Source organism: Rhyacophila brunnea, unplaced genomic scaffold (genome assembly GCF_057557595.1).
Source record: "Rhyacophila brunnea isolate RB1 unplaced genomic scaffold, BYU_Rbru_1.0 scaffold_7, whole genome shotgun sequence".
Lineage (NCBI taxonomy): Eukaryota > Metazoa > Arthropoda > Insecta > Trichoptera > Rhyacophilidae > Rhyacophila > Rhyacophila brunnea.
In genome coordinates this window covers 18,617,345-18,642,236 of record NW_028233339.1, presented here as the reverse complement: position 1 = coordinate 18,642,236, position 24,892 = coordinate 18,617,345, and the positions used below count along the sequence as shown (strand labels likewise).

The 24,892-nt window shown below is 31.4% G+C and overlaps 1 protein-coding gene across 1 annotated transcript in view; it reads left to right on the top strand.

Annotated features, from left to right (window-relative positions):
- Window positions 1-9,061, top strand: part of Hs3st-A (Heparan sulfate 3-O sulfotransferase-A) — a 385,115-nt gene extending 376,054 nt beyond the window's left edge. The window contains exon 6 of the mRNA XM_085958297.1: window positions 8,230-9,061. Coding sequence (XP_085814423.1) covers window positions 8,230-8,832 — 603 coding nt within the window. The 3' untranslated portion in view covers window positions 8,833-9,061. The remainder of the gene's footprint in view (window positions 1-8,229) is intronic.
- Window positions 9,062-24,892: the final 15,831 nt, after the last annotated feature.

Genomic DNA, 24,892 nt, shown 5'->3' with positions numbered 1-24,892 from the left:
ATATAAACGACCGACAGTATTACGCAATATTTATCATCTCGTTTCATTTTGTCGTCCCCTGCTGGACATAATTTCACGGACTGATTCCGGCAACCGTGCGAAAACTTAAATTACGCACATCATTTTGTTTTCACTGTCTCGAAGAAAACGTATATCTTACAAGAATGATTAACATAAATTGATACGTATTACTAACTTTAATTTTTAAATAATTTATATAATACTAAACTCGATGGACCGAAAGAAGTAGCTTTACCTTGCCTGTTTGGCCTATAAATACTCAGATACTGAAGCGTAATAACACCCACAAAAAACATATTATTCTTTACGTTTACGCATTAAAAAATAGCGATCAGTTCTGATGTTTCGCTATTATGTAGGTACGTATAAAAAACTCGATTGTTTCATCTTAATATTTTAAATAATGATAGATAACCAAATTTGGCTTACCAACTATGTACAACAATGGTCATACATATATTATCTTTACACATGCAGATATAGAATAATCATTACCTCACTACTTTGGTTGATAAGAGTAATAATTACTGACTAATTATCTTAATCTTTGTCACAAATGGATCTACGACACTTTAATCTTTCGAGACAGATAATTTTCTATGATTATACGTTTTTGATTTTTATTCTTTCATAAACAGCAATAATTTACAGTTTTTCAATTTTCACCAGCAATATATTTTTATGAGTATATGACAATATATGAAGGGTAATATGAAGGTGGCTGGAATCTTTCCGTGAACCAGTTTTTACGTTGAGGTCATTAGCAACGTACAAGTTCTGAATTCTGATTTAGTCACCCAAATAAACTTTAATTCAGCATTTAGTATTTGCTATTTAATAAAGCAAGCAAGTATTTGATAATGTAAAAATAGCCTTTTCTTTGTCTTTATTAAATAAATCTTGACTAAAAACTATTTATCCGATGGAACAAATGTCGCGTATATGTATGTGCGTAGAGTATATTATGCTTCAAAACTTTGCACTCCGGCGCTAGGATGAAAATGGTGTAATATATTCCAAAAATATTTGTTTTACATATTATATTTTATGATAATTATTATAAATTGAGAAATGGATGTTAGTTTCTTTCTCAATTAATTAGATCCATTTTCAACACACATTTAAAATCAAAATGTGAATTTACCAGACGCGGGATTCGAATCCGCAACGCAACGCAAAGAAAGTCTTAAAATGCGTTTCACATAAATTGATAAATACCATTCATCATATTACATAACACATCATATCAATGTATAATCTACGCATAGAGTAAAGTCAGGAAATATGGACCACCTTATGGTAATTTATAAATAAAATCCATATTTCATATAAAACATAATCATTTACTTATTTATTATATTTATTTAGGTCTACCGGCTATCTGCCAACATAATTTAAATATTTTACAATAATTATTACATATAAGTACTTTTTGTATTTTACTTTTTACTACGCCATGTAAATTTTAAATTTTATGACACTGAATTATGGGTATTATGGACTGATTGTTTAGCTTGTGCTGAACTCACAAATGAGGATATTATTCTAGAAACTGAAGTATTCAACATGGCCCCACAATGGACATGGTACCTATGCATTGCATTCATGATTCACCATGACAATCCCTATAAAAGAAAGCATCCTCTTGTGACTGTATATAGGAACTTACATCTTAATATCACTCTCGTACAGCACTGCTTGTTTCTGTTTATCTGGGTTTATCTGGAATATTTGGTGCGATTATCTAAAAGAAAAATAGAGAATGTATCATGGAACACAATGACGAAGGGTAGAGGTGGGCTGTTGAGATCAGACATAAATAGTAGACACTAAACTTTATATTACCACAAGCCTATATTTAACTTCACTGTAGTGGTTCATATTGGCCGCACCTACTACTTGTATAAAAATAATCATTTTAAAGTATTACATAGTGATATTCGTGCTTAAAAATGTGCATACATACATGTACAGATATAAACTAATATTGTATGCGTCACTTGCTAAAGAATAAAACTTATTATGTGTTGAAAAAAAATTAGTGATAACTTACCTAAAAATATGATTTAAGTCATAAAAAATCGAATATCTATTCGACATCAGACACACGTGCTTCCTAGTAGTGTGACGGAAACTGAATGACAACGCAGTGTTGCCAAGTCAAAATTTAAAATTTCAGTAGATTTTGACAAAAAATTCAGTAGATTTCATAAAGTATCAGTAGATTTTGGAAAATGTAGTATATTAGATATAATTTAAGACTAATAAGGATAAAATAACTAATAATATTATTTTTTTGTAAACAATGATGATATTAATGGGTAAAATGGCGCTCTTGGGTAGAGTTACAATGCTTTCTTCGTCAATTTAGAAGTGTAACACATTAAAAAAGATCGTGCGTAAATCATTTCAAGTTTATTATTAAAATAATCATCAGTAAACTTACAATTATGGAGAAACACAAATATCAGTAGATTTCTTGAATTTCGAAAAAAAATCAAAAATTCAGTATATTGGCAAAAAATATCAGTAGATCTACTGAAATTTCAGTAGACATGGCAACACTGTGACAACGTCATTACACAAACGTGGATATACAATATATTCTGCTTGGGTGACGTTATCCATTGTAGACGTACGGGGGTGGTGCACATTAGCCGCTTGTGCCATATTTACCGACTTTACTCTACATATGTCATATACAACAATATTTATTTTTTTCCAGATACAATAGTTCGAACTTTCAACCAACCCATTAGAAAAAAATACCATATATGTTGCTTCACAGCGTTTTCCACAGATTTAAATTTTTCCATTACATCGAATAGTAAAAACCCCTACTTCAACTTTTTGTATAATACCTACTGAAAACAATTGTGAAGTTTTTAATACATAGGTGCTTTATTATTGATGAATTATTTAGTGTCTACTAATGTGGGTACAGTAATTACCAGTCGATTTTTAAAAGTGACCTTCGACTAAAATTCGACAATCAAGATACCTATTCTGGTGTATATTTTTATCGATTTTTCCATGCAACGATTAATGCCGCAGTGGTGAAAACTGCTTATTGGAGTGATATAAACGATTGTAACAAACAAAAAGAAAAACAAAATACATTTAGACAGTAATATATTTTACATTATAATATACCCATATTAGTTTGTGATGCCATGCAAATGTGTGGCAATTTTTACTCACATTTCACAAAGTTTTCAGAACCAATAGTTTATTACTTAAATATTGGAAGCTTTAAAATTTTGTACTGATTTTTTATAAATATTAGTTACGAATACATACCAATAATTTCATGGTTTTAAAGATATCGCCAGTGTCTACGCTATAATTGAGCCCCTGTCCGGAAAAATTGACGTTATCATGAAATCTTTGTTTTGACACGACGTGCGTGCAAGTTCAAAAATCATGTCATACGTGCCGCAGGTCACCACTTTAATACTTTCAGTGCTATATGTTGTCGAAAATGAATAAAGATTTTTGACAGGTACCCATGTAGACAATAAAATTTATGAATGAAAACTGATTTACAGAAAATTAAAATTGTTATAACTATTATTATAAATCAATTTCCACTGTAGCAATTGCATTGTATCATGTTTAACAAATTGTAGTATTTATTTTAAGTAATGTTTTTTACAAATACAGTTAAACACTATTTATTGAGTTTTTGCTACTATGTAATGATTTTAAGTATTATGAATGGCTATTTGTATCATTAATCTTTTAAAAGGGAATAGGTACCTATATCAATGGCAGAGCACTTGTCATATTGATTAAATTTTAGTTTATAGTCAATTTTAAACATTGTCTGGTTACACTAAACAAAATGGTAATCAATAACATACGACAGGATTATTTAGAGTAGAGCTTTCTAAACGGTGTGTCGCGACATACCAGTGTACCATAAGCAATTTCAAAGTATGCCGCACGATATTATGTATGTTTATTCCTAAATTTGAAGAATGATTGAACGAAAATCGTTTCAAAAACATATAATCAATAAATAATAATTTTACTTTCTACTAAAAACGAGTTTCCGTCCATTGGTGAAATGGTAGTAGACACTATTTTATCATTTTCCACCACAAAATATAATATTATACTTACTTACTATTATGTTAGAATTTTTTCGAATCACTAAAAATAAATTTAAAATGTTATTTAATTAATATGTTCGCCAGGATATACAAGTAACTTTTTCAAGCATCAACTTATAGATACAAAAAATGTTGTATCATAAGCAAACGTAATAATTATCTCATTCAATCAATTGATTATGTACTGACATGTAATGTATTACTAGCAGTACATAATATAATAAAATAATTTGATAAATTTAAATAGTTTATTTTTTAAAATTCTATAATGCATTCACTATAATAATATTAATTGGTACCTATGGGACAAGTCTATTGTACTATATTATTATGAAATATGGTACGAGTATTACGAAAACCTTTTGTTGTGATGAATTGCATTTAGTTAGTATTTAGTGAAATACGTGGTATCAATGTAAGAATATGAAAAACGTGGTAGATAGAATCATGGCCCCCAGATTCTGAAGCACATCGCAAAGGTTAAGGACAGTTTTATGTTTAGTAGTGAACCTCAAAATAGTATTCCACGGAACCCCATGGTTATTGCGCGGTTTAAGAGTGTTCCATGCACTTTTAGCGACTTTTTCTATTTTTCAATAAATTTACATGAATTATTGAATTCTCCGCACTGAACATCATATTATAAAGCACTGATCGCAATCCCTTTTTATAGTAGCATGCATAACAAGCGACCATTTGCTATATTTGATAAATAGACATTTTTATTTGTCATCAAACATACATTATAAAATAAAATTCTACACGTGAATTATCATTTTAATTGTATTACATCGCACAGCCACATTTTTAAAACGTTAATATTTTTACGGAAAATAGCTCCACAGGCGATTTTTTTACTATTAGGAAAAATTTGTGGTGTCTCTTAATCTCACTTAACTGGTCGAACCCTCACAACGGACCCCCAGGCTAAAGGCCTGTCAGCCCCCTCCTTGAATAGAATGATTTCAAATTATTCTGGCAGTGTAGGCAACTCACGTATGTGTTGATATCGTTACTTTAAAATGATATAAAACCGTTGCAAATTGATTTGTCGTGACCGCAATGCCAAAATAATTTGTTCTTTCTCTACGTAAGTATTTTTTCACGTGCTGCGTCAATTTTATAATTCGAATAATGTGCCGTGAAGCGACAAAAGTTGAGTAGCACTGTTTCAATAATACACATGGGCAGTATATTAAAACACTACCTAATTACGTAAGTAGTAAGTTACCTTGGGGTTTTTAGGATTCTAGTTAATTATTTAAAGAGTAATGGGTATATAAATTTAAAGTTGAAACCATTCGACGAGAAATGGACGTGGAACCGGTAACAAACTCCGGCGGGAAAATTAAAATTTTACCCTGGCAACAATGACAAATGAGTTCGCCGTAAAATGTTTAGGCGTACACGTGTTGAAGTAATCTCACCCGCCACCTTTAAATCTTATCCACAAGTGGAAGCGTGCCTACAAGATACGAATGCAAGATTTTGTATTTCCAACGAACACTTTTTTTTCATTTCAAATAAGGCACCGAATACTTAATTGAAATTAAATACTTATGTAGGCGCAGCGGTAAAGACTCTCTTATTATATTTTTTTTAAATTTCAAATTTACCTACATGTTCATAATATGAATATTACAATAATTACTTTTTCTACAATATTTTTTATATTGTAATAATACGAGGGTGGGTCAATAAGTCCTTAGAAAAGCCGACAGGTGGCGCGACTAGTACTGCAAGCGGTTTGTTTTCATGCAGCGGCACTACCGATTCAGTATGCTGCGAAGTTTCAATCAGATTGGTCGGGTTGTTGTGTGTTTCTCGTACATTTAAAAAAAAAATTTGCTTGTGGAAAATGGAAAAATGGAAAATGGAGAAAATTGAGTTTAGAGCTGTTATTAAACATTTTAATATAAAAGGGTTAACAGCAAAGGAAATAAAAAATGAGTTGGATTTAGTTCACGGCATATCTGCTCCTTCACTTGCAACTATTTATAACTGGTTAAATGAATTTAAACGTGGTCGTACATCAACAAAGGATGAACCACGCTCAGGACGTCCTGTATAGGTGACTACACCAGAAATGATCAATAAAATCCACGATATGGTGTTAAGTGACCGAAGATTAAAGTTGAGTGAGATAATTGAGGTTACAGGGATCTCAAAAGGTAGCGTCATTTCTATTTTACATGACAAATTGGGCATGAAAAATATTTCTGCAAGATGGGTGCCGCGTTTTCTCACAGTCGACAATAAACGCAATAGGGTGGTGGCCTCTAAAGCCCTGTTGTCGCTCATGCAACGCAATCCGGATGAATTTTTTCGTCGCTTTGTGACTGTAGATGAAACATGGATACACCACTATACTCCCGAGACGAAAGAACAGTCAAAGCAGTGGATTGCGAAGGCAAACCATGTCCAAAGAAGGCGAAAACCATAAAATCAGCTGGTAAGGTTATGGCTACTGTATTTTGGGATGCACGTGAAATTATTTTCGTTGACTATTTGGAAAAAGGAAAAACAATAACAGGGGATTATTATGCATCTTTATTGGACCAGCTAAAAAACAAAATTGAAGAAAAACGGCCTCATTTAAACAGGAAAAAAATCCTCTTTCATCAGGACAATGCCCGTGTTCACACATGTTTACGATCAATGGCTAAAATTGAAGAATTAAAGTTCGAATTGGTCGACCACCCACCGTATTCGCCAGATTTAGCCCCCAGTGACTTTTTCCTTTTCCCAAACTTAAAAAAATGGCTAAGTGGACAACGTTTTTTTTCAAATGAAGAAGTCATCGATCGGACAAATGCTTATTTTGAGGACCTTCCGAAAACTTATTTTTCTGACGGTTTAAAAAAAATTGAGAAACGTCTAACCAAGTGTATTGAGCTCCAAGGAAATTATGTTGAGAAATAAAAAAAAAATACAAAAATAAAACCTGTTTTAATGCTTTTTTCTAAGGAATTATTGACCCACCCTCGTATAATTCAATACATCGCAACATACCTTACGTTAGAAATGATCCCCTCTTATCTGAATGTTATTTCAATTATACAGAAGAAAATTGACAGTACCATCTACCAGAAAATTATCGAAACAAGTTCGACTAGGGCGACTCCATGCAAGAGAAACACAAGCTTAAATAATATAATCGCGTATATGGACATATTAAATACCTAAATATATGTCATATTTGATAATCATTTCATTTAGGTTCTACTAGTTTAAATTATCGTAATTAAGTACAAGGCTCGTAGCTTAATTGGTTAAAGCATATTGGCGCGATACCAATGGATATACGGGTTCAAATCCCGTCGGGCGTCGTATTTTTACAACGTTTTTATTAGCTCGTATTCTTATTTGTCCGGTGTTTGTTTGTCCGATACAAATCTTGAAATCGATTTTTAACTAACTTTCCGACTAGCTAGACATTTGAAACTTTTAGAATATATCAGAACAGGATGCTAATGCATTTTTTTAATACTTTTAGCCATCTTTAAGTAGAATTTAATTCTTTTCGAGACGTTTTCAATTTAACTATATTGTATATGTACTTATTTTAGATTTTTTTATAACAGATATTTTTCATTTAGTTACTAAACACAAAATAAGTGCTTTTTATCATATCTAGAAAAATATTCGAAAAATCAATGAACTGTTATTATAATGTATAATATTGTTATTAAAATTCAGCTTTTAATTCTTAATCTTTAACTACAAATCAAGCAATCAATAATGAATATTACCTACTGCAAAAATAAAATAAAATTTCCATAAATAAATTCACGATAATATGTTGTGATGTTTTGTAGGTATGGTAACTCATTAAAAGAACTCTTCTTTCAAATTATGCAAAAGTTTTTATAACGCTGTTTTGCAGACTTCAGTAGTACCTCACTAATAGTGTACGTACATAATATTTACCACGGTGAACTAGCGTCTTTTATTTAAGTTAATGTATAAAATATTCATGACTGAAACATTTCCCGCTTAGCTCGTTGCAGGGTAATTACCAAAGCGCTAACCTATACTATGAACTGAAAATCGACCGTTTTATATTAATACTGTTTTATTTTTTTCTCGACAGGTTCCGGAACGCATTCGAGCAATGAACAGCAGTGTTAGGTTACTTCTAATAGTCCGTGAACCAGTTACCCGCGCTATATCTGATTATACTCAGTTAAGGAGTCACGGAACTGCATCTGGACCTCCAGCACCGGCGACAGGCCCTGGTATCGTCTCAGCACCTGGCGCCGCGGCACCTCCTCCAAGACCATTCGAACAACTGGCCATTCATCCTGGTGGAACGATAAACACATCTTACAGACCCATCGCTATATCTCTATACCATACTTACTTACACAGATGGCTTGAGGTATTTCCACGTGAACAAATACTTGTCGTAAACGGGGACCGTCTTATAGAAGATCCAGTACCTCAACTGCAGAAAATCGAAGCATTTTTAGGCTTAGATGGCAGGATAGGAAGGCACAATTTTTATTTTAATGAAACGAAAGGTTTTTATTGTCTCAGAAATGATACAGCAGATAAATGTCTGAGAGAAACAAAAGGAAGAAGACATCCGAGAGTCGATCCTAGTACTGTATCAAAGCTGAGAAAGTTTTTTATAGAACACAATCAACGGTTTTATGAACTTATCGGTGAAGATCTAGGATGGCCTGAGGATTAGTTTTAAGTTTTAGTCCGTAACGAAATCCATACATATCAACAAACAAAAAATGACGGAAACGCATACATATCAATTAATGACTTTTTGTTGTTGTATACTTATTCGACTCTGCGAGTGGGAGTGGGTAAGTGCCGGTGTGCTCTGGGTCATGTTGATCCGTGATATTAAATAATAGGTAATTTAGCATAATAAAAATTACATACGCTAGGTTAATGAAACGGTACATATCAAAAAGGAATATCAATTATTATACATTTTTAGTCTATAATGAAAATTTGTTTAGAAAAATTAAGATTACATATTATTATATTATTACTAATAATAAATTACTATAAGTAGTTTAATCAGATTCAGATTTATATAAGAATTATTTTTATAATTCACGACGAGGGATGACGATCCATGAATGAATATTAAGGTAAAGACACAATTCACTCATATCGATAATTTTTTACGACATCAAAGCGTTGTATAAATAATTATATTTCATTTTTAAATGAATTAATACTCGTTAAATTGCATCGAGCCATATTAGCTTATTAAGTGTATCTACTTACTAAATTGGACATTCTATAGTTTCTCCTAAAATACACTGCTTAGCTATGATGCTATATATTGGCTAATACATCACTTTATATTATAATTAAGTAAATGTATTGTTAATTTAACATAAACTTATATTTTTTTAAATATGTATTTGTATACTATACCTACCAATGTTATTATAATTTTCTAAATTCAGTGATACTTCATATTCAACATAAAAATACTATAAATTTACCACATTTTAAGAAGTAATGTTCGAAAGATCCGGTGGATTAAAAAAAAAGATTGAGATCAAAAATTATCTACGCAGACCGATACAACAGTAACGGCATAAACACTGTTGGCGATAGTGACGGTAATATAAAAACCAATACCACTTCTTGCGTACCTTATTTTCACTGTTGTATCACTTACCTTAACTTATGTATATAGATACTGGAAGTCACGTAACCTTTAACGTATATGTATTAAATCCCAAAGATTTTCAATTTTTTTTGTTTTACAGTGCCTTTAGTGTTTTATAAATATTAAGCAGCACTCAAAATATATATGTTCTGAGCAGTCAAACTGAATTGAAATCTAATTCCTAATCACAATTTGGACAAATTTCCTGAAAAATGACAATTATTGTTGATTGGCCATTGGGAAGTAAATTACTATCCAATTACGACTCCATGCGTTATTATCTTTGCAGTTTAAATTGTGTTATCGCCTTAATAAAATAGCCAATCAATTAATGTGATCGAGCATCAGCGCATTGATTTAACATTTTTTGGAATTTTTATTTTTTTTAACAGCTCACCAATAACATTTCAGGACGCGGTGGTACTAACTTTGAAAACCACTGCTTTGTATTGTTTATAATATAATTAAGGATACCAAAAAATGAAACTTGATTATGGCTGATGGCTGACATTGTGCACGCATCATTTTTGTATCATAATAATTGCCATTCTCGTGATACGCAATATCGTGATATTCATAATAAATACACTCTATACTTCAGATGTGAATGTAACCAATACCAATGCGTTTAACACGTACAAGAAGGTATCAAATATTAACCATTTGTATATGGCTACAGAACCAATACTCGCACAATATTTATAAGTGCCGGAAAACTGAAAAAAAATCAATGTCGTATGCTCAAGATGTAAACACATTCTTTTCCACAAAGGCTCCTTGACACGTGGCCATTTTTCGAATCTATCAGGTGCGCGCACAAAAGGGGTTGTCCTCGGATCTGGTAACCTGCCCACGTCCAGGAACGAAAAAAAATATATCTATTTTTGTGAATGGAATATTACTTCCTGTCCACAACGATTTTTCTTTTAATATTAACATGGGGTATCTCTATATAATATGACAGATCAGTGCGAACACAAACGGATCTTAATGAACCAACAATTAGTGATATTATGTCACTTATGGTTATCTCTCCTGTATTTATTATTCATAGTAATCTAAATTAGATACCGCTGGAATTTCTAATGCGTTGATCGCTCGATAAACCCGCGTGATAATACAACATGATAGCATTGATATTTTGAAAGAGAGGAAGCATTAACCATTCCTATATTGATTTTTTAAATCGGATTCACGAAAGTTATTGCAGAAGTTAGAGTAAGGAACAATGTGAATCTCCGCGCTTTACACTGAGGAGTAGTTTTATCTTACTTTTGCATCGTAAGTTCTTCTATGACGATAAGTGTAATAAATGCCTAAATAAGACCAAACTTATCATTTTGATGACGAATGGGAAATTGAGCTTTTATTTGTGATGGTGAAAAATATTTTTTTCAAGTTTTTGTAATATAAAAAAATTCAAAAGGATCTTAGGATCCATAGCGAAAGTAAACGAAGACCCGAGGCAAGTAAATACAATTACGCCTTACAATAATTTTCTGATCATCTCACACGTGACACAAGAGGCTCATTTTCAATTCACCTGAAAGGAAAATGATTGGCGGAAGACCTAGACTGAAATATTTGGACTCTGTAGAATAATAAACTACATTTCTGTATTACATCGGATAGAAATGTAAGGTCAAATGCATAGTCATAGAGAAGTGGTTAAGTGACCGTAATCAACACTTAACTTTACGTGCCAGCGAATCTGTGCAGTAGCGAAAGTGAAAAAACAAAATTACGTAATTTTTAATATTAGAACGTCTTAGTAAAACCAAGAGATATTGTATTATTGGATTATGTCACCTTGTAGCATAGAGGTAATGCACAGACGGAGCGTAAACCAGGGAGATGCAGGGTTCGATTCCCTGCCGGGGTGTCTTACTTTTTCAAAAAGATTTTCTATTGGTTATACTATATTTTCTCAGAAGTGTTTTTCAAAATTATGTATGTTAAAAACCAAGAGAGTTGAGGCTTTCAAAATAGGATTATACCAACATATCTTCAAAATTCCTTGGACTGACAGTTGACGCTCTTAAACGAAATCATAAAATTATAACACTTTGCCAACATTGTGACAAATACAAATCACAGTATCCCCCAACTCATTTTCCAACGAGAGATCAACCGTAAATGTAGCAGAGCATAGATTTAAAAACTTTTGTGATTGGTACGAGTATAACTTCATCGAGACTATAGAGTAAAATTTTTCCTGATGGTGACCGACTTCCGGTAATTTATGTAACGAGAAGAGAAAATAAAGAAGAAAGACAACAAATAAAAACAAGATAAAAAGAACTTTTTATATACCATGTTTTAAATTTTTTTGTTGAATCATATAAACTTGACAATTCCATGTATTAATAAATACTTTTTTTGTACTTGATAGAAATACTGAATACATATAGAATACTGAAATGTCATTTTGACTTTTCATATTGATTTCCATAGTAACGCACGTATAATAATAATAATGTAGTTGCTAGAACCCCCTTAGAAACCAATATTTTTTTTTCCTTTTTACGAATTTTTTCCGAAACATACAAAACCTAATTAACTGAAAATGAATTCAATTCTGCTTAAAGATGGCTAAAACTATTAAAAGAATGCATTGTCGTGGTGTTCTGATATATTCTAAAAGTTTCAAATATCTAGCTAGTCGGGAAGTTAGTTAAACATCTTCAATCGTCCAATACAAATCTTGGACAAACAAAAAAAAAATTGTACTGGACAAAGAAGAATACGAGCTAATAAAAACGTGGTAAAATCAAATTAGTTTACATCGAAATCAAATTATGATCATATGTTTTTAGTTAATATTATAATATAATCCCAGCGTCTTTGAAAAGATATTACAAAAGAAATTATTATAATATTGGGGATTTAAAAAAAAAACAGAAACCCCCTAATAGGTACTACTGTTTTGTATGCGCGCCTGCGAACTACATCTACCTGTCAAAGAAATTACAGGGCAAGAGTGACAAAATTGGAATGCCCGCTTATATTTTTGACGCGATAAAAAAAAATATACGCCATTCTTAACTGCCAGAGGGAAATGTCCCCGTCGGGCACTTTTTATGGGGCTTTATTGCGGGCTGTTTCCACATTCCATATTAACGCGAACCTCTGCCTCCGCCTGGGCTGGTCGACACGACGCTAAAAAACACCGCGGCACACACAACGTATATAAACGGAACAAAAAAGCTTTTCGCCGTTTAACTGTTACAATTTTTTACCGCCCACCAAGGGGTGCCTTAAGCACAAGTTTTATCATCGTATCATAGAAAAGATACCTTTTTTCGAATCCTATTTGTTTGAATTATGTTTTGACTCAATATGTCATGTAGCATCTTACATGCCTTCTCATTTTACGTAAAATTCTAATAACACTTTCCATTTTCATCAACAGACTTTTTCCATTAAAATAAATTTGATCGTGCCCAACGCAAATCACAATAATGGAAAACCTAATTTTATTCTTATAAATGCAGTCTATTTTACCACGTTTTTATTAGCTCGTATCCTTGTTTGTCCGGTACAGATTTTTTCTTGTGCAGTACAATTTTTTTTCTTGTTTGTCTAAGATTTTTAACTAGCTTCCCGACTAGCTAGACATTTGAAACTTTTAGAATATATCAGAACACGACGACAATGTATTTTTTTAATACTTTTGGCCATCTTTAAGCAGAATTGAAATCATTTTCAGTTAATTCTGTTTTGTATGTTTCGGAAAAAATTCATTAAAAGTAATATTTACTACTCACTATTATTGGTTGCTTAGGGGTTCTAGCAACTAAATTATTAATATATACGTGCGTTACTATGGAAATCAATATGAAATGTCAAAATGACATTTCAGTATTCTATAATATTTATTCGGTATTTCTATCAAGTACAAAAAAGGTATTTATTAATACATAGAACTGTCAAGTTTATATGATTCAACAGAAAATTTAAAAACGTGGTATAGAAAAAGTTCTTTTTATCTTGTATTTATATGTAATTATTATTATGGAAGATATTATTTTATATATTATTATGTTTATTTTATACTATTTTCAGAGTTAATGTATTGTATTTTAATTTACACTAGTTATTACGATTTTAATTCACTATTTTCAGTTACAAATGCATCTATCTATATTTTATATCAAATTGTTGGTCGTATGGATAACTACACATGTGCTTAAATTCACAATTTACAGAGCTCCGGGTTCGATTCCCGGTCAGGTCAAATAATCTAATACGTAAATTCCTCAAGCCTGGGTGTTTTTCCACTCTAATTGGGCATCACGGCCTGTTGTGGTGTTTAACAAAGAAACAAATAAATAATAAACACTATTACCAAATAATAAATGTGTATATACTAAGTACTTTCTTTAGTTAGCCAACGTTAACTGTAATTCGAGTTTACAGTTGCAGTCAATACATACTCTGAGTGTAAGACAGTATTTGGTAGTTTCAATCATTGTTCTCACAATAATTCATTTTAAAGACTTTGAATACCGATAATAAATAATGTTTGGCAATATTTCACGTAATTCCATGAAGACACAGAATTCACAGTTACTTTTTTTACACTTGAAATGTTCGCATGGTCAAGTTTCCTTCATCACGTTATTTAAAAGTTGTAATATTATTCAAAGTGCAGTTTTTAAAAAATCCGTACTTATTATAATTTCTTTATTTCAGAGAATTTCTAATAACCACTCAATACAAAATTAAAAGAATTCTTAAATTTATTAAATCTGACATTGGGATTTTGATATAATTATGATATTATCATATTTAACCGTAAACATGTCCTATAATATAATAATAATTACAGATTAAAACTTTAACAAAGTAAATTCTAAATTTGTAGATTTCTTAGTATATTTTGGAAGATAATATATATATTATATTATATGATATTGTTTTTAGTGATTTTTAATGAAATATATCTCAATGCCATCTCCGCCACTAAAATACCAATTATAACATTAAAACACTTTATATTTTTAATTAAGTCCGTTTTGAATAATATAAGTCATTTAACTGCTAAAAATATCCAACATAACACTATTATTTTCTTCAAAATTGATACAAGCAAAAATTACAAAAAAAAATTCTCGTAGTAATTATCTTTTTGATTTGTATCAAAGATTTATCAGACCTTCCTTTTAATAACGCTAGTATGAGCCACTGTTAAAAGCGGTTATAAAGTTACTCTCTTTAATGAGGCACTTGATGTCGGAAAAATTGACCGTACGATTTTATTTTTCCCACAGAGATGCGAGGGAAATCTTCGGACTTGTTTCCATTTTCGTTTTTTTTTGTATTCAGCCCGCCAAACGAACGCGGAATAATTATTTTGTAGAGAAAATAATGACCTAGTCATTAGCTCGTTTTTTCTTAATTTATGTTAACCTGCCCGTTTACTGTGCACGATGTGAAAATTTACAGACGTGATTATGGTAGCATCGCTTGAACGTTACCTAAATTATTTACTAACGAAGGGATTTGTTCAAATAGTTAACATTCTACTTCATTTTCCACACACAACGCAAAATTTTGCTAATTAGGATCGTACAAATACACACATTGAGCAGAATCAGATAATACAAATAATAATAATATCGTGTCATTGTATAGGTATATTGGAATTATACGAAATTTATGAAATATGGCGTGTTAAAATTTTAGCATATTATTTTTAAAAGGCAAAATTTTTCAATGGCGTGGTATTTAATTTATAGTTGTATGGTTAGCTTTAAATATCTTTTTTACATTACTTCTGCAATAATATCTGCAATTTGTAGAAAAGTGTTATTTTTTTAATATAGTGCCTTATAATTTTAAGCACAAAATGGTTTATTAAATTATTAAAAAATGCAAATACGTTAAAACTAAAATTTGAAGAGATCCTGACATCAGTTAGTAATGAAAAAGCTGAGTACCTATTATTGGTACACCTTGATTAAAAACCACAAAAGTCGATTGCTAAAATTAACGCAATTTGCAAAGCGCTAAAGATGTATGAATATTAGTTAATTTTGTCGTAATTAGGTAGGACGCAAACAGTTCAATTGGTAAAGCATATTGGCGCAAATCTAATGGATGCGGGTTCTTCGAGACCCATCCCACCCGAGGTGATTTAAAATTATGTATGTTCGATAAATGAATTGGATATGGGCTAATGTATGGCTGAGTTTTAATGTTAAATACTTAATAAAGTAAAAATAATGTGATAAATACGGGAAACGTTTTAACATAATCGACATACAAAAATACTATTGTACATTATAATTCAACTAATGATGAAATATCATATTCCATTATTATTATTTCAATGTAGTTTTTTTTAGCAAAATTCGTCAATTTGGGTAAGTTTAATGATAACTTTTAATTAACAAAAAGAAATATTATTAATTATAATGATTAGAGTAAAATAAATATTATTAATAACATTGCCATACAAAGAACCAAATGTATTAAAGAATATCTTATCTAAAAATCGTTTTAAAATACGTTGAATTAAAAATAATACGAGTACTTTAAATATTTCAGAATCTATTTTGTTTGTATTTGCGATTTGATTTTTTGTTTTTCAGTGTCAAATATCATACTCTACAATATAAAAGCATTGTTATCTTGCTTTATAGAAGGTATCATTTTTAATGATCACTTATTTATCTCATTGGTATTGATTTCCAAAGATATGTACATAATATCGAAAGATCGTTGGTCCCATCTATGTTGATGGCATCTGGCAAAATAGCTACATATTAATCATAATTTATTATGTTATAGTATAATAAAATGACACCGACGCTTGCGATGCTTCGATCACGTGACACGATGATTACGCACCAATAAAGTGCCAAACGTTTAGTGGACTAGGAGAAAAGTTGAGTGCGGGATGATCACAAATTCGGTGAATTGATGCCCTACATAAAGACATGAAAATCTGAGTAATCAATATGTGAAGAATGTCGGAAAACCAAGCAGAGTGGGAGGGTCATCGTAGCGCCAGAAATTAAAGAAGATTTTATATTGTAACACAAACATAGCACATTAGCGTGAGGTTGAATGGAATTGACAAAAACAAGACCTCTACTTGGAACAACGCCGAGCTAGAGAAAGCGATGCAATAGGCTTCATATAAGTCTAGATAGGCTTGTTATAAATAACCTGGAGAGACTAGCGGTTTTTGGTAGCCATCGTGGAAGGTGAAGCAGATGAAGAGTGTCGGCGCGCTCGAGTGACCAATGGGCTTATTAGGGTCAGCTTTCACTCTGCCCTGAGAGAAACAGATGACTGTGAGGAATAGAAAATCTCGTTCAGGAAAAGACTGCATTTTAAGGTGGTCACGATCCTCAGTCATGAGGTAATGACTGAGAAAAAACGAGAGAATAACTATAAACTTCCGTGCATACTGCATCATCCTATATCCCAGTATTGGAGTATAGCATAAGGTCGCAACACTTCCCTCGATCCATCAGCATTTCTTGCGCCTCCCGCCATGTGAGATCACTTCTGTAGTACCGCTGCAGGGTGGGAAAGGGTCAGCCACAGCGACAGAATACTTGAAGTTGTGCCACAATGGTACGGAGTGTCAGACTCTCTGTCGGCATCTAGAATGCATTCCCAAGCCACGTGAACTATCTCTCCGTAACTACTTCAACTTCAATCACCTAAGGCTGACATGCCCTTATGTAGGTACTCATAAGATTTGTCGAAGACATTGATGAGATGAGCTCAAATACCTTTGGACCCTAGTAAAATGTAATGTCTCAGAATAATACAGGAGCAAAGGTGGTAGCATACACACGTTGAGCTAACGGCATGTGGTGCTCACTGACAGTCTTGACCTCAACGTGACTTAATTGACGCATAGACAACTAAATTAATATACTGATAAACTACAAAATAATAATATAATTTCTTATACTTGCAACGCAAGCTAAAATACGTTTATTTATTTTTAAATTCAGTAAACGCTGAAAATGTCAGCGCAAAATTGTCATTAGCTGCGTTTCGCTATAAAGTAAATTCTTTTTGAGATCGTTCATTAATTACGGGATCCGTTCATTAAAACACGCCTTTGAGATGTGAAGTGATTTTTCTTCCATAGAGAAAGAATCACTTTGATAGTGTTCCTTCTGTGCATTTTTATACATGGTACCTACTCTAAGAAACATGGTAAAGGAAAATCACCAACATAAAAAAAAAAAAACTACAATAGATCGACAACCTTCGCACGGCTAGTTATCAATATTTTTTATATAAGATATAACAATAAATAAAAAATACAAATTATCAAGGAATTAAGAATATTATAATAATTTATTTATACTTTTGTCTATATTATGGTAGATTGTCAATGACAAGTAATTTTCAATAAGTATATTATTAAACATTCATAATTCAAAAAATACTATATACAACCAATATATTTTTTTTTAAATACGACACCCAGCAGGATTTGAACCTGCGTCTCTCGGGATTCGCGGCAACGTTCATTGACCACTATGCTATAGGCATCTTATCCAATTACGGCGAATTTAAAATAATGGTTCTTTCAATACTCTCTGAAGTACTTTCTAAATTTCGTTACTGGCAATCGGCTTTTGTATTTAAAATAAAAGTTAGTATTAAATTACCTTAATTATTACTAACCGACGTCACGGATCACTCCAAGATTTTTTGTTGTAACTTACTTGGGGTTCCTAATAATTTAATCAACAATTTTTATGTATGTTCAAAAACATAATGTTACATTCTTAAATCTTGTGAATTATTCGTTGAATAAAAAAAATGTTAATTATGCGTCAGTGACATTGAGCTACTTTACGAGCTGCTTGTTGGCGAATTTACAATCTGCTTGTAAAGTCGCCCAGTGTCATCATTGAACAAGCTAACAAGCAGACTGTAAACTATCTACCGAGAAAAGTTGAAAGCCGGTCAACTTTACACGCTACACGCCGGCGTGTGGGCCTACTGCTTCTGCACAGTAGAGCGTAGTAGTGACCTCTCGGTAAAAAAAACGAACTACGTTCTGTCAAAATAGTCGTTGGCTTGTGGCTTCTCAGCGAATGGAAAGTTTTGTGTGTCATCATCACAATAGCAGTAGCTGAATCACCCGCTTTTAAATAATTCGCCAACAAACAGCTCGTAAAGTAGCTCAATGTAATTGACGCATTGGTATATTATTCATTTAGTTTTTAATTCGAAATGTATAATTTTACTGTTGACCATTTTGAAATGCCGTTATGTTTATAACATGTTTACAGTTTAATATAGCAATTAAAATATTTGTTTAGTACGAGCGGTCAGGTCGTAGAGATAAGTTTTACGTTGTTTTTACACATTTTTTTTTATTAAATGAAATTTAAATGAATGAATTTGATAATACTACTATTAATGTAATCCTTATGAGTTTTGCGTGTATAACCGTATGGCTAAATTATTGTGGAAACACAAGGTAAAAAGCGATACGGTAATTGCAGACAATGACAATGAGAAAGCAGGTAGACGTATAACAAAGAAAACTGCAGTTGTTTAGACGCGTGATACGTGGTGAAAAATGGTTACATGTAAATTATACAAATATTACATTTACGCTAACTGCATACGTACAAACTTCCGGGCACGGTGAAAAATAACTTCTAAATTTTTGCATACAGAGTTGAACTCTAGAACAAAATAATATCTAACCAGGAGCGAATATCATGAGTCATGAAGAATTCAATATTACAATGTTTCATAAAAGTACAACTTCGTTGTTCCAGTTAGTAACTTCAAAGTTGGAGATCGCTTTGATGATTGCCAACCTGTGTTGAGGAAAAAACACTTAATATATAATAATTAGGTATGGATTTGTTTTTTGAATTATTAATAACCATGTCCTTGCTTTTTCATACAAGGTGGTTTTTAGTAATTTTGAACAATCACACACACCCGGGCATTGAGAAAAACACATAAATATTGTGTCCTTACCGGGAATTGAACCCAGAACTCTCAGTGGAAGGCCAGCGCCTAACACACTGCACCACGGGAGTATATATATATATTTTTAAATTGATTTTGAAACAATTTACACATTTATTTGTTGCACATTAATACCTTATATAATAGTATTGTGAAAACATAATAATCTCTAAATATGTGGAAGAGAGCGAGACATTACATGGCATAAATGGTAAAATAAATGATATACCAAAATTCTAATTATGAATTAGGAAAATAAATTGACACGAAAATAACGGTAGATATCGTTTATTTTAATCGGGTCGTGAAAAAAAACAAATAAGTAGATACTCTTATAATACTTTGACAGATGATTTTAAAGTCTAAATTTGATTTTAATCAAAATAATTTCAGTTGCTGGATAATAAATAGTATATTACAAAATAATAATAATGCCTTATTCATAGACAACCTTTGTCCACTTCGTAAGATCTTTAGGTATTATGGTAAATTGTCATCTACATAAATAATGGGATTGTTTTATACATACGCAAATGAGAACTTTAGTGTACTTAAAAATTATTGCTGAATTAATTACATTTTGCTTTATCACGGCGTGGAACACGAAATTATGTCGTATTTCATGTTTACGCCTGGCATAAAGCAGTACAAATGTTTTATTGCATTGCCATTCTATATTAAATTTAATAGTCTATTTTACATCTTACTCATTTTATGAAATTTGAATAATATCTTCACGATCATTACTTAAAGTAAGTAATTGAAAAAAGTAGCTATTTACTACCAGAAATGTCTTATATCTCTCACCATTTTATTATTCATTTACCCAAGTCCAGACCATAGTTCGATTAAAATAGCGATAACTTTTACGATACAAAATAAATCATAGGTAGGTAGCACAATTTGTTCATCATTGTCAGTGTTATTCTTGTAAAGTAGTAGAAAATGAAGATATCTACATCTTAAAACTTCTTTGGTTATAGATTAAAAGTAAGGTTTAACGTCACTAAGATTTAATAAGTGCATATTTGGAAAGTTGAACTTGTTTAAGTTTAGATATCGTATTAAAACTCTAAAAGAATAATAATAATTTATATAATTCGGAAATACTGAAACTATTATACTAAATGTGGTGTCGATTTAGCCACCTGCACCACCCTACCTACTAATAGTCATGCGAATGAATTATTTCTGGCTTTTATGGTTCTCATCGGGGTACCAATATTATAGCTTAGATTCCTTACTCGCGCTGGGATCTCTCCAAAATGTAGTCTTAACGTAGGTACTTGCATTTGTTTATCATTTTAATGAAATATTTTTTTTCGACGTATTATTCATAAGATATAAGAATGTAACATTTTTTTTAATCTTAAATAACTAACTATCTATCAGAAAAAACATGAAAAAAAACCATTATTCCATGTCCCTAAAAAAGTCTAAAAAATACGTAAACAAAATACTCGCTTTAATTGCGTGAAACATGATTGATTTCCAACTGCTATAATATTATAAACTAGATAAAAAAACTTAATTAGACTTACTTATTATGTATATATTAATAAAACGGTATTATTTTAATTTATATTTTAATATTGATAAAATATTATTCAATAGTCGACACACGTTACTTTCTCGTTTTAATCGTAACGTAAATATATTGTGTCTTCAACAATTCTATTTTTCATTACCTTCGTCAAGTTGTTCAGATGATAGCGCCCAGTTGTACCGACGCCGAAATGACGACGCCAAATCATCATTAAACCTTCCCAACGCTGTGTATCTACTTACTCACAACTAACTTATTTCAATAATTTCACATCGTGTTGCAATCAGTTGCCAGTTATTCAATAAAGTTTTCATATATGATTTTAACGGTAGCGCACCCAAAATGGAATGTTTATTTTCGTATAACGTTACACAGGGACGTAAATAACAAAAAGTCGCTGAATATAGGGATACTTGGTCACCGTCCGTATCCAGGTGGGTAATTTATAGGTAGGTAGATAATAGCTCTGGCTTTGGACTCTCGTAAAAGAATGCGAAAATTACAGCGCGCAATTAGACTATTTACGTGGCGTGACGTCACGCCACGGATGAATGGGTCGGCGGCGTAGTTTTTTTCAGGCAACGTTAAAAGCAAAAAATAAGTAAGTTATTTAAAATAATTATAACATTTTTTTTATTACGTAAACCGTCTACTTAAACATATTTTATATCTACCTTACGTTTCTCATGCGGCGATATTCGAGAAACTACTAGATGAATGCCTCCCCTAGCTCCTTCCACTATTCACTGGTCATTGGTTCTTCGCTACCATGTAGGTGAGGTCATAGAGCCGATTAGTTCCGTACTATATGACTGCATTAATCCAGCAATTTCCAACTAGCCAACCAGCATGCCCAGTCCATTAACAATATATAAGCTAGAATATTTTTACTCTTATCTGTTCCAAACCCATTAGTTTTTTGTGATCTTTCCACGTTATGCCCAACATGCACGTTTCATTTCCGATTCGACGTTTTTTGATTTTTCTTACATTATGGCTCCAAACTTCACACTTATACGAAACCACTTGTAGACCGAACACCTATACAAATTAATAACCCCAAATATCATATCGCAAAAAAACTTTGCTTAAAATCATGATAAATAATTCATCTAGGTATACCTTAGTTTTTATTTAATGTGGCTTTGGCGTCTGCGGTCCCTGGTACCCATGGTAAATAATTATATTACTGAATGTTTGATATTGATACGATAACAAAAAAATAGAAGAACGTTGTATTGCGACCCCATATTTAGAGTACCAGATCGCCGTAAATATAATAAAATGCATTCGCACTTGTTTACCAAAATTTCAAATCTATGGATATACGTGAAATAGGGAAAAATTCAACATGACCCGAAAACGTGATAGCCCATTGCAGATTTTTGCTTATCTGATTTAATTTATATAAAATTGTTTTAATTTATGAAATTAATACTTGTAGTTATAAATTAATATTACTTTATGGTTTCTTATTTGAATCTTACAAGAACATTATGAAAATTATACTCCTCGTAAAATATTATGTACGAGTAGTTAGAACGAACAAAAAAAGGCATCAATCATTCAATCAAATCGGGAAACCAACTTATACCAAATGTATTCATGCCTCATTTATATTTGAAAAGTTAACAGCTATTCGTTGATGAATATTTTATTTGACTCAAAATGATTTAATGAAACACGTAAAATGTAATAATGCATTTATTATATGTTTTTATGGTTTGTGAAAGAAGTATGATCGAGGAAATAAACAAAAAAAAAATAGGTAAGTAATAATTTATTGTATAAATTCTACGTACCTATTAGACATGACTACATTTTCAAATTTAACACTTAATATATCAAAGTACTGGACATTATTAAATCATAACCAGGCAACTCTTACTTGCTCAAGACTAAACATTAATTAGGTATGTATTAAATACTTTCATTCATCACAAATGAATCGTAGTACCGGTCGAAGCTCCATTACATCGGTTTACAGCCAAATTTGCACATTACCCAAGTATAGTAAATAATATGGAAATAGTAAAAAATCGTGATTATATAACTTAGGTGGTCCGTTTAAGTATTTGTGACAGTCATTTTTAACGTCGGTCAGTTGGTGAACTTTTTAAAAGAATAAAATTAATCATCCCTACTATTTGATGTAGAATTTGGCCGTATTAGGAAGAAGTTTATTCTACGAGAAGAAAATGTTAGCCACTACTTGTTGAACCTGTTAGTTCCATACTCCAGAACCAACGACACGACGTATGAGACATGAGGAAAAACGGCAGGAAATTAAATTTGATGTTATTTCTGATACAAAAATTAAGTGTTTATGGCATATTGGAACCAGGCAGTAATAGGTATCTCGTAAAAAATAGTTTTAATATAACTTATCAGAAAGTACAAGCACGTAAAAACTAAAGTCTTAATATAAAATATTTTGATAAATACTTCAGTTTTATAGCTATTACGTAAATTCATCATGATGGTACGGATTGATTAATTAGTAAACACAATGCGGATTCGAATCCCGCTCAGTAACAATATTTTCCTGAGGTATCCCAAATTATGTATATCCAATAATGAATGCAACATTCTTAAATCTTCTAATTTATTCATTAAATAAAGTTTAAATAAAAATATATTATTTCTTGAATTCAATATTATAATCGAATAAATCAAAGCTTTTCCAAGTGTCGTCTTGTTCTATGAAAATGTTATCATCTTCAAAGATATATTTAAAAAACTTTCCTCCAATTTTTTTTTGCTTACATGGTAATTTTACTCATTGAAAATATAATACAAATAAAAGTTATGAAAGAATAATTAATGATCCTTCTTGTTACATATTATACCAATGTGATATGAGAGAACATTCACATTTTTCACTCTGGAAAAAATCAAAAATTAACTTGCTAGTGTATATCAGTCTCAAAAATTAGTGAGATAATCACAATTATTATTAATCATACAGAAAAAAACTCGAAGAAATTGGCACATAGGTTTTAAAAAAATGAGAAAACCTAAGTACAGCTCTTTTCATCTTATCCTAAACCGAAGTATAATAATTAATTATACCAAGTTAATAAGAAGCCTTATAATATTATAGTGTTTTAATAAAAATACATGACGTGTGTCCATCTACATAGTGCATTTTCCTGTGTGTGCCGCAATATATATTATCAAGTACCTAACTCTGCAATCTTTCAGGTTATTAAATTTACTTAATTGTGTGTCAACTAACAATCGCTGTTTGACTTTTTAATATAATCGAGCGTCAGCCACATAAGTACGGCACGCTTTCACAAAGTGTTTGTTCTCTATGAAATATTATCGATCAAGTTTCAAAGTAATTCTAATAATAAATTCAGAGGCGAATAGAAACACAGTGAACATTTTCACACATCTGCTAAAGCGATTAATTGCCTTTGCAATCATTGTCTGCTGATCGACATTTAATTACGTCCGCTTCATTCCGCGAGATTACGCTGTAAACTGATCAGTACCTAACCAAGTTACCAGAATAATTAACACGGAAGCTATTGTCTACCAAATACTGTATCTTTCAGAAGCAAAGTCTAATATTATCTATTT